The sequence below is a fragment of the Lathyrus oleraceus genome, chromosome 6 (assembly GCF_024323335.1).
Source record: "Lathyrus oleraceus cultivar Zhongwan6 chromosome 6, CAAS_Psat_ZW6_1.0, whole genome shotgun sequence".
Taxonomy (NCBI): domain Eukaryota; kingdom Viridiplantae; phylum Streptophyta; class Magnoliopsida; order Fabales; family Fabaceae; genus Lathyrus; species Lathyrus oleraceus.
This window is the reverse complement of record NC_066584.1, coordinates 300,384,538-300,400,105: the sequence shown is the minus strand read 5'-3', so window position 1 is coordinate 300,400,105 and position 15,568 is coordinate 300,384,538. Positions and strand designations below refer to the sequence as shown.

Below are 15,568 nucleotides of genomic sequence, written 5' to 3'. Positions count from 1 at the left end.
CCATGTAACATTTATTATATCATAAATAAAAAAAGTTTAACATTATATTTCATTATTTAATAAAAAAAATAATTAAAAATTAAATTTTAAAAAAAAATACAAAGGTGTATGCGCCATATGAATTGGTGCATACACCACATGCCAAAGACATTCGCCAGAGACATTAGCGCCTCTTCATGAGGCATCTAATGCATGCGCCACTCAAACGGGCGCCTCCTCCTAAGGGAAAATGGATGGGTCAGTTCATCTAAAACATCTGTTTGAAAGATGATTATTTTGGGAGGAAATTGAAAAAATAATTATTTTAGATTTTTTTTTTAAATACTGATTATTTTTTTAAAAAATCCAGTATGTTGCTTGTTTTTTTTAATTTATTATTATTTACTTTTTCATTCTAATTCTCTTCTTCAACTTCTTTTCTAAAATTAATAAAATTTATTTAAATTGTAATATTTTTTATTACAATTTAAGTGTCTTGATAGATTCTAGTCCAACACTCCAACCAATAATATGCCGGAGGCAGTATTTATTATAGCCATTACATTTATTAGCGGCAATGTCTATCAAGGAAGATGTTCTATATCAGAGACGGTGCTCGTCTTTCTATATACTAGTAAAATATGCATATTCTATACAAACATCAAAGCAACAAATTTGTTTATTATCATCAAAACTAATTAAAAGTAAATACTTCTACCGACTTGATTCTTCCAATAATCAGTCTTTCGAATTTTTTAAAAATTTTGTACTACAAATTCAATAAAAAAATTTAACACTACGAAAATTTCAAAAAATACTGTAATGTTTCGATAATGTAAAAGAAATTTAAAATTTTTAGAATTTCTTTTGAAAATTCTGACATTTTTTTATGAAATATTCATTTTTTATCTGAAAATTTTAGTTTTAAAAAAAATATTTTTTTTTATATAAATTATAAGTTTATGATAAAAACAGGTAAATTTAAAAGAAAAATCAATATTTAAAAAATATATAATAATAATAATAAATATTGTAAATATAAGAGTGTCAAATAGAGCTGTGGAGTGATAAGTCAAACCTTCACTAGATTCAAATAGATGATCTTTATAAATTATAATATATTATTTACCATCTCTTACAAAGAGGGAAAATATATTAATTTTTCATTAAAAGATTACTTTATTTTTTACCAAAAAAAATTACTTCATCTAGAATTTTAAAGCTAATATGTAAATAGATTTGAATAAGTAAGTTGTTATGTAAGTTGGAGATCATGTTTGGGACTTCTTTCCTTGCCTTAAATTGAAGCAAACTTTTTATTTTAATAACAAAATGTTCAAAAATTTAGATTCTAAAGTTAAAGCTACTGCATACTAATAGATAATGAATATGTATGGATTACTTTTTTAAGGAATATGTGAATATTTTTCTCTAAAGAAAAGAATATGCAAGAACAATTTCATCTAAAGTCATAACAATAATTATGTATTGTAAACATAAGTTTTTTTTTAAACATGAGTTTGTTGATTATGTAACAATATGCAATAAATATATTTTAAATATTAATCAACATCAAAATTCCAAAAATAAAAACTTTAAATATTTTCACAAAAAAGAAGTAATGAAAAACATACAAATAGCTATAAAAGCTAGAGATGAGTATAAATATTTTTATTACAAATCATCATGAATGAGTTACATTTTCTCGTTTGTATCATATAGGTTTAAAAAGAGAAAGTATAATTTTTCTTATAATTTAGCAACCAAACAGCCTAAATAAATACGGGAAAAAATTGAGGAAATTTAAAAAAAAAAAAAGAAATATCTTGAATTGGTTGCACTTGCACATCGAAAGAGAGAACAAAAAGTTGAGCTGGTTTAACCACCAAGTTCTTATAATCACTTAACTAGCTTAATTACCATTATAGTTGAGTGACCATGACAGAATTCCTAATAAAATTGTAGTTGAGACTTGAGTTCTTCATTGGATTGTGTGAAGGTTTAGTTATTTCTTATTCTAATATACTCTATCTAAACTTAAATACTAAGTAAAAATAAATAATTAAAAACTGATTAACAACCCTTATTAATCTCTATACCTTTTATAAAATGAGTGTTAGAGGTAGAAAAAGGCACCATTTAAGTAATAGTCCCGAAAGGCACTATTTAAGTGATATATTTGATGATGGATATCTAAAATTTTAATCCGTCTAAAAATTAAGGGTGGAGGAGAGAGGATCCATAAAGATTAAATTTTTTAGAAGGTGGAGGAGAGAGGATCCATAAAGATTAAATTTTTTAGGCCTAAATATTTTAAAATTGTATGTAAAACGCGCGTCCGCAAGAATCCACAAAAATACAGGATGAGACGGAATGAACACATTGAAGGGTGTACACTTAAAATCTTAATTCATCCCACCTAAAATCACAGGCAAAACAGACATTGCATGATGGACCAAACCAATTTTGCCACCTCTACTTGTATCTGAACTAATGTATCTATTATTTATAAAATATGGAAGCTAAATTTTAAATATTTGTAATTTTATAAGGATGTATTAAAGATTTTTTAGAACTAAATTTAAAAATAATCTATTAATTTATAGGAACTATCCGAAAAAAAGTGGTGGAGTGGTACAAAATGTTGTATGCAAAAATTGTTAACACTTATTTATTTGAGTAATAGGTTATCTAATATCCTTGAACCGAAGATAAGAAGAAGATGATCGACAGTATTCCCTATGCAAGAGAAGTTCGAAGCATCCTGTATGGTATGATATGTAATAGACCCAACTTAGCACGCAATATTAGCACAGTAAGTCATTTTATGACAAATTTAAGTTTAGTTTATTGAGAAACTTTGAAGTGGATTTGAAATGGGTGCTTAGATATTTGAATGGTAGATTGAAGAGTGATTTGAAGTATACAAAGACGGTTCATGAAAAAAGACACTATTGAAAATGAGGACACTAAAAATATATTGTCAAACTTTGTGTTTACAATGTTTGAAATGACTATTACTAGTTGAAACAGTCTATTGTGAAATCATCTATAACTTATGCAAAGGATATTTCTCTTGTTAAAGGATGAAAGAAATAAAATGATTTAGTGGTGTGATTAAGAAGCTGGAAATCTTCTTAAAATGTGAAGATAACCTATATCATATTTAAGGTTTTCTGCGGAATTTTATTCTAGAGAGATAAGCTTAGATAAAGATATAAATTTTAAGGGACTTCTACTTCTAAGGGTTAAGTATTTAAGTGTTAAGAAACACTTAAATACTTTGAGATAGAGTGATTCAAGATATTAAATTTTGAACTTTTTCTAGAAAGACTCGTAAAATAATCATCAGTTTCGATAAAAAATTCTCACTTACTCAATTTTAAAACAAAAGCTGACAATTGTAATTCTAGTTTGATTAATGATAAGAAACTTACCTGCAAAGTCTGATACAAATAGTCAATGCTCTCAAAACAACATAAAAGTACAACTGTACTAACCAACACACATTTATTACAATAACAAACATAACAAAATTTAAGCTTTCTGTTTAAATAAATAACTTCAATTAGAAACAGATAATGTTGAATTTTAGAAAACTACCCACGCGTTATTTATATGGTTGAATAATGAAATTTGATCGAAGTTATGTGATCAAAACAACTCTAAGATGGTTATCTATTTCATTGCACTTTCTCATCACTATATAACAAATTAAAGAAACAAGTTGAAAGTTAAGTACAATTAATTGTGTTAAATTTCGTAAAAAAAACAAAACCTTCAAACAACCAAAATTCAAAAGGGATAAACCAAAAACCCTCCGGTTTCTTTTTACAGAAATTAAATTCGATATAGATTAGTCTAAAAAATAAGTACTAAAATATGAACAAGAACAATAAATCTGCACCAGCTCTTACCCTGTAGCTATTCTCATTTTCTTTCTAAACAAATTTCAGGAGAACCCCTCCAGAACACTGTATTCGACATCTACCTCCAAATGCATCGTGTTCGAGTTGTAGAGTGTGAAGATTCTTACAAGTACAACTTAGCCTTTGATTCACCTACAGTTATGATATGAAATCCATTTAGGTAGTGCAAGAAATACAATATATGTATTGTTATGGCATGCACTAGTACTACTCAACCTACCTAATTGAAATTCAGAAAGGGGCCTCAAGTGATTCTTCCCAGACATCTCCACTGGCATTTGACATGTCTTCACCATCTTCTTCCACAGAAAGCCTAATATACTCCCTGTGTGCAAAACGGTCCCACTCTGTCATATTTGGATCCTCGCGTTCCTAGACAACAAAGTGCCTCCTGGTCATTAGAATTCCCCAATAAAAAGTGTCTAAAAGACTTCATTGATAGTGAAATAGGATCTAAAACTTGATTCTACCTGACGTATAAGATAAGGATCACGAGATTCAAACGCGATGAACTTGTTGAGATTGAAAAGAATGTTGAAAACATTTCCAGAAAGTTTGCTGCTTTTCACATCTCGTAATGTGATATATCCTTCATTCTGCAAAACATAGAATGGTTACCACATGCTATACTATGGAGCAATAAAAAATGAAACAACCAAAGATGCAAGAATATGAATAAAGGAGAGACCTCGGGTCCAATCATATCAACAATCTGACATAAGATATCTTCGAAAAGCACCGGCTCTTGGGCCATGCATTCCATCCGGTGCAGCTGCTCCTCATAAAAGAATAGCATTTCATTTGGTGTCAACACTCCATTTCCATCTAAATCGATGCATCTGAACCTACAACCATTTGGGGGGGAAACTTTTAAGATTCAATTAAATTTTAAGGCCGAGAAAAGGGAGGGAAAAAAGTTTACTGAAAGTGAAACTTGACACTGGATCTACATTCAACTTTAAAATATTCTTTAGAATAAAAAGGAAAATTAAAGAAAGAAATTGACCCATTGAAACTAGCCCTCCACAGGCTTTAGGCCAATTTTCAATGGTTTTGGACTTAACTGGGTATGTTGGCTAATAAAATAGACCATAGACCTAAACATAACAGATAACCACCTAATCTAGTGCGGTTTTGAAAGCAATGCTCTAACTATTCTGAAACATAGACTGAGTTAATTAGAAAGGGATAGCAGGCTTATGCAAGTCAGGTATTGATTTATAATTGATAATGATGAGTTGTAAATAGCAATGATGCATGTATTAGAGATGATTTAAATAAATGACGGGGAATCAGTCTTTAATCGGCGTGTTATGTTATTATCAAAACTATTATTATTATTATTATTATTATTATTATTATTATTATTATTATTATTAGAATAAAAGAAAACAGATAATATTTTATAATATTATCTCCTAGTACTTTTCAAAAAGTTGTTAGATATATAAATATCAACAACTTGTTTACATTAACACATAAATATAAATGTATAAATATAAATAAATGTTGTCGTCGGGGATTGAACCCTAGATCAGCAGTCTACACCCATTTAACTCATCTAGCACATATCAGGTGAGCTACCACACCCATCCTAGTACTCGTTTCCATAAATAGGGGGTTAGCGTTTAGAATGTATCGTTAGTATCGAATCATTACCAATCATATTTTACCGTAATAACATTTCTTCTTATTCTTCTCCTTTTTCATCAAAGACCCCATTAACATCAACAAAAATTATAACAAAAACTCGTAAAATTGTATAACTCAAATGGTTAAGAGAATAACTTGCTTTCATTTATTATTCAAGTTTGTCAAATATCAGTCAAGACGTACGATTTTCTATGCTGCTAAAAGGATCTCCATTATTTGAGAAGGCTAGGGAGTATACCAGTATTCCAGACTAGGTTCAGATGACTTATCTTCCTCTGCAAGTATGAAATGAACAAAATCTTCATAGTTCATCTTTCCTTCAACTTTACTGCTAAATTTCCGCGGAACCTGTCTCAGTTAAAATATAAATAAGACAAAAAAAAATTAAAATACAGAATTGTTTCGATTGATTGAAGAAACAATTATCATGCTCAGGACTTATTATTTAACAAAAGAACTTGAATTGATTTGCAAACAGAACTTATTTTGTTCTATGTTGTTAATCTCGGATATCAGTGCAAAGTGCAGAGCTAGTGGTATAGTGGGATAGCCGCTAAATGAAAACTCTAAAAGAATACATAAATACTCAAATAGAAAAATACATAAAATTTAAGGAGAATCATACTTAATACTAATATAAGTGATTTTGGTCATTTGTCACTAACATTAAAACACACAACCCAAAGAACATAGAAACCCAAAGAGGGAAGAATAGTAACAATGGTCTTCCAACCTAGAAGAACCCAGACAGGGAAAAACAGAGAAGAAAAATGACATTGGTCTTGACAAGCAGGAGGAGAAATAGGAAAAGGGTTTCAGACTATACACATGCAGAAGAATGGATCGCATGAAACAGGAGAAGAGCTTCGCAGATGCAAAAAAAGTCACACAAAGTAGAGGGAGAATGAGAAGAGCAGTTTGCTCGTGAAAGAAGAAAAAATAAAATAGATCACTTAAAATTAGTCGAAATAACAATTATACCCTTAATAAAAATCCAGAACAATTAAAAATGATAGGTATTTGAGGAATTTCTCGCCATGAACAGTAACCAGGACGTGAAGGAGCTTTTAGGCTGCAAATCTGATGTGATTTCGTCGTGATATAGCACATCACCGACTGAATGCGTCGAAGTGGACAGCACTGCTGCACCGCTACTCCACAATCACTCTATAGCAGCGCGAATGACAACATAGGTTTTGTTTGAGACAGTTACTTTTTTTAACATAAGAATATGCAGTGTAGGAAAACCAATAAGGGAAAAAATTATCGATTTCAATAGTTAAATAAAAAATCAAATCATATCCAACCAAGTTTGAGCCGATTTCTAAACAACCACAACAAAAGCAAAAGGACTCATCAAAATCAATTAATTTATATCTTAACTTTCCATCAGAGAATTTTATTTATAAATTAAATCAATTGCTAAAAATATTTGTTCCAAACACATTGAATTTACAACTGTGCACTAACAAAGATGAAAAATACCAACAGACCTGAGAAAAAATTCTATCAACAATCCGATACGTAAGAGAATGGTTCCCATATTTAATAAGGTTTTCTCTGTCAATGAAAAAGTCGTGATCTGTGTCGAGCTCCCAAAATTTGCAGTAAACAACGTAGAAATGTTCATAGGAGAAGTACCTGAAATTTCACCAAAGAACTAATGTAGCAAACAGAAATAAGCGAAGAAAAATCGACTCTAGAGACAACTAAATTGGGAATGAAAATCAATGGATTCACACATCTTTGGAATCTATCAAAGGATCAGTTTATAGTTATATAGCAAGTAAGCTCATGAGAGCTTCCTGTAGGTGCACTGTATATTAGCCTAGCTCTGTAACTGACTGCAACTAACTGTTTCACACAGTTAGAAGCAGCTGGGGTTAGGCTTGGGTGCCTTTAGGGTGCCTTTCTCTCTATCTCTCTCCAATATTCCTCTCTCTCATCTTACTTGTTCAGGCTGCTATGCCACTATCATATCGGGATTATGCCTTCCTAACATGTATCTATCTCATCAATAGACTTCCCACAACTACTCTTAATCTAGATGTTCCCTACACCAAATTATTTCAAAAACCACCTGACTACTCTTTCCTCAAGGCTTTTGGTTGCTCTTATTTTCCTTTACTAAGACCTTACATCAGCAACAAACTCCAATTCAGGTTTCAAGAATGCTTATTCCTTGGCTACTATACATCTCACAAAGGCTACAAATGCCTCTCCCCAACTGGCAGGTTATATATTTCCAAGGATGTAATCTCAAAGAGAACAGATATCCCTTATATCTCAAACTCTTACCATCTTCTACTGTTTCAGGCCCTTCTTACAATCCTATATCCGGGTCCATTCCCATTGCATCATCACTTCCCATTCAATCCACTCCAACACCTTCAATATTGCCCTCAACATCACCCAACACCTCAACTATCTCTCCACCTTTGACCTCACCTGTTAATACTCAATTTTCACCACAACACTCTCCTAACACATGATCATCTCCCTCTTCAAGCCCTTCACCCTTACCATCTCCAATTGCTCAACTAACTCCTACTATTCCATATCCTAACTAAACATCCTAAGCCTATTCCCCCTGATACAAATCCAATGCAAAATAGAGTCAGGTCACGAATCATATTGTTCAAAACTAAATCCCACCATGCTTCTTGCATGTGTTAAACCAGAAACCACTAGACAAGCACTCTCAAGTCCAACTTGGCTGGCTGCTATGCAAAATGAGTATGATGCTCTCGTAGGGAACAACGTGCAGTCTCTTGTACCCCTTCCATCTGGTAGACTCTCTATTGGTTGCAAGTGGGTTTTCAGGATCAAAGAAAATCCTGATGGTTTCAGTCAACAAATATAAAGCCAGGCCGGTGGCAAAAGGCTGCAACCTCATATTCTATTTGGGTATTTTTGGCTATTCTTGGGAGATCTGCTTGTTAAGGAGGTTTTAAGAAAGTTTTTAGCCCTTTTGAATTAAGGGCAGTAATTTGAGTGGTGGAAACCGGGAGGGGAGACCAGTCAGTAAGCAGGATGATTATTTTTTTCAGTTCAATAATCCTCCATCAGTTTCCTTAATAGAGTTTCAAGGACTACTACACTTCCATGCTATTTAAGTAAAAAAAAAATACAGTCAACTTTTCAGACATTTTAAGCTAAAGCCTTTACCTCAGAACTTTATTAATATCCTCTTCTTCATCTACATGCAGCATGGCGTCAATTAGGTTCCCACGTTTCAACTCCCTGAGAGTAAGTCGGCCATTTCCAGATCTATTCATGTAGTAAAATATTCTATGTATTACAGTCTCGGCTGTTTCAACAACAATAACAATAACAAAATCAGTGAGAAATACCTGAAGAACTAGTTTCAAAGCATAAAATAAGTGTGATTTAAAAAATAAAAAAAAAGATAGATTATGATAATCTTATCACAGTCTGCATTCTAGCATGGGTCCTGATCCTCTCCATTGGAGAGGAAATAGACATCTCAATTCCAAAGCATATGTAAATGACACGTAGAAGAAAGAAATCAACGGACGAAATTTTACTTGTTTTATTTAAATCAACTTAAGTTTAAACAGCATAGAACGGCGAATAAGATTATTAATCTTCGTTTCTACTTAGGTCTGAATTCTGTTATCAGGCCACTGTGCCTCCCTGATGTTTTCTCCGTATGTGTTGCTGCGACCTGCAAAAGTCGAGCTCTTCTTAAATCTCATTTTTTTTGGTAAAAGGAGCTCCTCTTAAATCTCCATGATTCTTTTGGCTATTACCCAACAACAGCTTCAAAACCAATGTATCTTCTTTTCAAGCAAATGTTATTATAAACTGAAACCAAACAACACTGTAGACTGGGTGTAGAACCACAGCACATCGAGTGAATTTGCTTGCTTTCACTTTGTTAGCTCGTCTTCTTCCACTATTCTCCGTCCAGATTCAGATCTGGAACATCGATTACATCCCTCAAAACAAAAAGCAAATATCATGGACTCTTGCAAGAACGCGGTCTCTTTGCCAGATTTACCGCTCTCGAAACTAAATCTCATCGACATATTGATCCTACCGACAGATGTGTGTATTGAATTTACTGGGCTCATTCGTGTATTATCCCTTTTAACTAGTGATTTAAAAATCCAAGTATATAATTTCTAAAAATAAAAAACATACGTTAGTCATATTCTTTATTAATTAATATTAAATGACATGACTTTGGTTGTTTTACTGCATGTGAGATATAAAGCTCTAGCTCTTCTAGTAGCTTCTCCCGATTAGCTACCTATAGAAGCTTCCTCTCCCTTCAGTTGTCATGTCAGCATAACTAACCAAAAGTTAGTTAGGACCGAGTGTAGATTAAGGCAACTGAGGGTGCTGCAGGTTTAGGCTAGATATTTAAGTACCTAAACTCAGCTGTAACTAAATTAAGTTTTCTGCATGACCGTTTATCAAAAGAATAAGATCCATTGTTGATATGGTGAAAATAGCACGAGAAGGACTAGGTTGCAATGAAGAATAAAATTAGAAGAAGTATAGACAATCTCATTTTGTTGGGATGGAGAGTTTAAACTTTAAAGGTCAGTTTGGGAGGGGGTTGGAGAGAAGGTAGGGGAGAGCTTGCTTTTCTGTTCTACATTAAGCAAGCTATAAAATATTTCTAAAAATGAATGAAGTACTTAGATATGAAGAGGACTGAAGATGCCAATTTCCTATACAAATGGAGAGTACCAATCAGGACCCTTCTAGCATGCCCACCCCAAAAAGAAAAGAGTAGGGAGGAAAAGAAAATCCTAGAGTAAATCATGTCTTAATTGGAAAATCTCATGGTCAAACATTCCATTAAAAGCTAGCCCCGAAATAAGATGCAAATAGCATTTCAACCAGGTTAATTAGAATTGGATGCCCTCCAAAAATATTGGGCAAGGCTGTGGTGACTAAAGATCTGTTTATTTTCAGAACCAAATTATAGAAAGTAGAGAGACTTAAAAACAAAAGAAGATATTAATCTAAGTAATATGGTCATGCATACCATATCGCTCCTGAAATTCAGGTGTGCTTTGCAAAAACTCCAATCCAGGATGAGAGGACAATAGTTCCCTCAAGATAGGTTTGAAATCATCCTACATCCAAAATAGAAAAGATACACATTTCAAATTATAATTCTAGTACATATAGCATTTTAGTAAGCCCTTAGTAATTAAGGTTGAGACTTAAGAGTGAAACAGCAAAATACATTGGGAGTAAGTGCAAGACAGCTTATAAAACAAAGCAAACCTGTACAAGGTATGCTTGATGTGGCTGCTTCAGTAAGGTGTATATTTGTGTCGGTAAATCCTTAGCTAACATGTTGCCTTGAATCCAATAGTCAATAAATTGATCCCTAAAACATGTGATATGGAAAGGGCATCAGTCCAACAGGACCAAATGTTGTACGCAAATAACTTCATAGTAAATTATAATATCTAATCTGTTAACCTTCCAGTTCTCTACAAAAGCCACAGAAATATGTTTTGCACATACAATAAAAATTATAATAAAAAAATGAAGTGGAAAACATAGGGTGGTAGTATCTTCAGCTAATTATGAAAATGACTGCAACAATTCATCAAAAACGAACGACAGTTGGTGATGCTTTCCTGCTTGCTCTGTCAGTGGAAACACACAAGTAAAGCAACATTTATAAGTTGTTTCTTATATATCCATCTATTACAGTACTGGATTGATTAATTGCTACCTCTGCCCTTTTATACAAAACTCTTCTTAGAAGTTCGTTTATTTTGTTTTGTCTCCATTTATAAGCCCCCTTCAATTTATCTCTTGCATTATTTTTTTAATGCTAAAATACCCTTAATTACTTTATCACCTCTATCTTGTGAGGATAGGGGGAAATGCAGTGTGATGAATCCCATTATGTATTATGTAACAATTAGATGGAAAGAATGAGATGATACAAGTCCCAATAACCTTAAGGGTAATTATGGAAAAGTATTATAAATTGTTAACATTTAATATCGATAGCTAAATTAACCAACGTTCTTAATTATTGTGAATAAGTTAAAGGGGTCTTATATACAGTGACAAAGGTAGTAAATAATAACCAATAAAAACAATTCTAAACCGCCACCTTAAAATACTCAAATCACCAACTAGGGTAGTATTTTCCATGGGTTAGTATTACCATCCAGCATAAATGATACCATTAGACTATAATGATGTTGATCTAAGGTTAAGATCCTTCTATTTCCTTCAAGTAATGTTTAAAAAACTGAACCAGATGGTTTGATTGAACCGGCACTTTCTACCGTTCAGTTATTTGAACAACTTGATTGTGGTTTCGTCCAAGTTCAAGTGGTTTAAAGCAGTTGAACCGTCACTCAGAGGTCTCGCAGTTCAATGTCTGGTTCAGTTTTTAAAACATTGCTTCAAAGGAAAGGATGAAATATTAGAAAATTAAAGTACATTAAACAATCGTAAACCCTGTCGAGCAAACACTTTTGAACTGCGTATTTTATCTGGAAAAAACTGCAGCCCTATTTTCCTTATTCTTTATAAAAGAAACAGCATGTATATAAAAATAAAAAATAAAAAATAAAAGAAAAAGAAAAATAAAAGTAAAAAATAAAAATAAAATAAAAAAGCTAAATCTAATAGAAATTCAGAAAGCTTCATGTGATACAATGATCTATTATGATGGAATAGTCCAATAAGAGATTTGGTACCTTGTTATGGTTCCTGTAAAATTGACATCAATCTTTTTGAAAAGAATGGTGGAGAAAAACGAGGGAATTTTGCATATCTCTTTCGTAAAAGACTTGAATTCTGAAACAAGATTACAAAGATATAAAATAAAAAAACTAGTATCTCTCCATAATGATGTCACAACTGAGCATATAGAACCAATAAGCTCACAAATATCATGTTCTTACCAAGTAATTGCAAACCATCCATATGACTGTAAAATCGATTATCAACTTGAAACAGGAAATGGTCTTTCATTTCATTTGGAGGTGGACGGCCATTTTTGAAGTAGAACTGCAAACATTCAAAGTAATGTTAATAAATTGTAATACAAGGAGTTAAATCATTCAAGACATAACCGATAAAAAGTTTGAGGAAAAAGAACAAATAATTAGTTAAGACAATGACAAATACCTGAGGAATGATCTCCCTAACAGATTCACGGACTACTTTTAGTGGAGAACCTAATGAAGAAGGGCTAGTTCTCTGCTTCGTGGTCCGTGGTGAACCAGATGAACTGCGTGGTGAAAGTGGCGGTGTACTCCCAGCAGGAAATAGGGAAGGTAACGGGTTGATTGAAAGAGCATTTGTACTTGTTGAGTTCTCGGGTGCACTAAAGGGAACTCCAGCTTTTGCGTCAGCAAGCAATGACTTAATCTGTGTTGAGAATACATCAATGAAACATTGAACTTGACAGAAATATATGTAAAATTAAGCTATACAAATTAAACAAACAAGCAACCAACAAAGAAATGGCAATGCTTTTGTTGAGGGCATATTTAGTCCTAGCAACAGTATAATTTAGGAACTCAACAGTCTTGCTGATTAATTTACACTACTCATCAGCTAGTTTATAACTTTTATACAGCAATTTAAGGTTTTATAAATTTCTGCACCTCATTTATATTGTTCTTGATATATGTTAGTTTTACGGCTAGTTTATGTATTTCTGCAGTGCAGCTTTAGTTGTGTAATTGCAGTGCTGCTACTTGCATTGTAAAGTGGAATTATTAGTGAAAATCACTTAGAAAAATATGTATAATTACAATCCATTTTACATTACAGCCAACATGTGTTTAAAGAGCCCAGCTGCTTGCATATTTCTGCCATTCATGTCAAACTCATTCACTATTTGTTCGCCTTCATTGCCATCTCATGTCAAAATCATTTTCTACTCACACGTCACTGCCATCTCCAATTTACAGGTCATATATAGTGGAGAACCCATCTCCAGCAGACTACAGTTGTCTTGGCCTCTCTATTCCTTTGTTTTCTCTTCAGACTTTTCTGTTCTGTGTTCTCCTATTCTGTTATGTCACTCTCTATCCTTCTATCTATTTTGCCCACTTCATCCTTCTTTGTTCTGAACTTTTGTTTTGTTACTCTATTAGATAGAGAATATACTCTTTGTCCAATGGTCCTCCTCTCCAAAACTTGACAAATCCCACCATTCTGTTTGTTGTCAACTTGTTAGTAGTTTGAATAATGGCAAGTACATCTCATTATTCGGCAATTATTTACTCCAAGGTACTAACAGAATTTCAACATTTTAAGTTTTTTGCTAATCTAACAATGAAAGCATCCAATACAAAAGAAAGCTACTCTAAAGGAATGGAAGAAAGACCCAGTCGACAAACAGTGGATAAATATACAGGCCAAATTTTGGTTAGAATTCCCAACATATTAGGACTTAAACTGTCTTTAGGAAATCCTAGACATGTATAGGTCATATTAAACATCCATTCTAGAGTCAAATTTAGTCCAATTTTGCTAACTAAAACCCCAGTTAAAAAAATAGAAAAACACTTTCAATTTTGACAAAAGTAAATCAAATATATTCCACGGTTCTTTGCACCATTTCCATTAGTCAAATAAATAACCAAAAGCACCCATTCGTAAAAAAGAAGTATAACTAACACAGTTCAAGTCAACAATATATTTATGTACCAGGCGACAAGTATCTGGAAGTGAAAGCCACTGCGAGTATAGCTCCTCAGCAACATGGAGACTCGATTTCAGTGAAAGAGGAGACACCTCTTGAAGCTGCAACATATCTGGGTCTAAAGACACCAATCTCCCAGTTTCATCCACATCCATCACAAAACAATTTTATCTATCATGCAATGATAACCCTAATTCAACTGCCAAAAACCCTAAACCCCACTTCTTCAACGATCACTTCGATTTTCCCCTTTCTTATTCTACCACTAGGTTAGCAAAACCTAGTTACCGAGTTAGCAACTGAAATGGCCGTTTCACCTCGTTTTATTCGAGTGCCTGATGAAGAAATCGAACACGAACCAGAATTGGAAATTCAACGGAATTTGAAACCATGGAGAGAAAGATTAGCGGGTTTCGCTGAGAATCTGAGAGGGAGATATTCTCAAGAGACGGGAGAGTTGGAGTGTGAAGTGAAGTAGATGAGAGGAAAAAAATGAAAAGTGAAAATAGGAGAAAATGGAAACCCTCGTTTGGTTTGGAGGTTTGAAAAAGATGAGAAATGAGAAAGAGGGAATGGAAATGGCAGTGATGAGAGAGAAATCAGTGGAACAGTAATGAGAGAGAGAGAGAGAGTTGTGTTTATCTGTTGTGTGTCTGTGCACTGTACGCGCACCGTACCAACTGAAACTGGCGAGAGTGTGAGTAAACGAATGGTTAATTGCAATTAACGAAGGAAAGGTGCATGAAAATTCAAAATGCTTTTTTTTCTTCACTTTGTGGACTAATTTTGAATATTTTCAGGTGGGAAAAAATTGAAAATAAATACTTTAGGTTTGATTTTGTGTTTATTTAATGATTTGTAAAATGATTATGAAAATTATAAAAAAAATGACTTTTTAACAATCATAATCAAACCTTTTATCATTATAAGTATAAGCTTTTTTTTAATTTGAAATCTGAAATTATTAGGGGGTTGAATATAGTGAGTGAAAAGAATTTCTAAAAAAAAAATCAATTACGTATTAATTATTATTCATTGTCATCGATCAATCTAAATTACCCTTTAAACAAAAATATTTTTCAGTTTAATGAAATGATTTTCTTTTGTAATTAACATATTCCCCAATCTTAGAGCCACTAAGAACATTTCTTTCTTTCACATGTCACTTTTCAATTGATCAAAATTTATATCATTCCCTTATATCAATTTTTCCTCTCTTTTCATCTCATTTTTTGATGTAGTGTCTCTCTCATGAAACATTTATGTTGTGTCTGTCATACCCTAATTTTCAACCCTAAGATGTCATCATCATTTGTATCATTTGCATGACATC

At 32.6% G+C, this 15,568-nt stretch overlaps 1 protein-coding gene across 1 annotated transcript; it reads right to left on the bottom strand.

Annotated features, from left to right (window-relative positions):
* Positions 1-3,713: 3,713 nt before the first annotated feature.
* LOC127097463 (serine/threonine protein phosphatase 2A regulatory subunit B''beta) lies at positions 3,714-14,927 on the bottom strand. Its single transcript, XM_051035955.1, has 13 exons — positions 14,241-14,927; positions 12,708-12,950; positions 12,482-12,587; positions 12,275-12,374; positions 10,830-10,935; positions 10,585-10,675; positions 8,730-8,871; positions 7,055-7,202; positions 5,800-5,909; positions 4,597-4,753; positions 4,379-4,504; positions 4,129-4,280; positions 3,714-4,040 (listed from the first exon to the last, which is right to left on the bottom strand). The coding sequence occupies exons 1-12, from the start codon at positions 14,388-14,390 to the stop codon at positions 4,140-4,142; spliced, it is 1,620 nt and encodes a 539-aa protein (XP_050891912.1). The 5' UTR covers positions 14,391-14,927; the 3' UTR covers positions 3,714-4,040; positions 4,129-4,139.
* Between the last annotated feature and the right edge of the window lie 641 nt (positions 14,928-15,568).

Excerpts from the sequence above, each read along its gene's own strand:
- LOC127097463 (XM_051035955.1), bottom strand. The coding sequence starts at position 14,390 with ATGGATGTGGATGAAACTGGGAGATTGGTGTCTTTAGACCCAGATATG. Across the intron at positions 12,375-12,481 it reads GGATGGTTTGCAATTACTTG|AATTCAAGTCTTTTACGAAA; the intron begins GTAAGAACATGA and ends ATCTTGTTTCAG. Across the intron at positions 5,910-7,054 it reads TTGATAGAATTTTTTCTCAG|GTTCCGCGGAAATTTAGCAG; the intron begins GTCTGTTGGTAT and ends TAACTGAGACAG.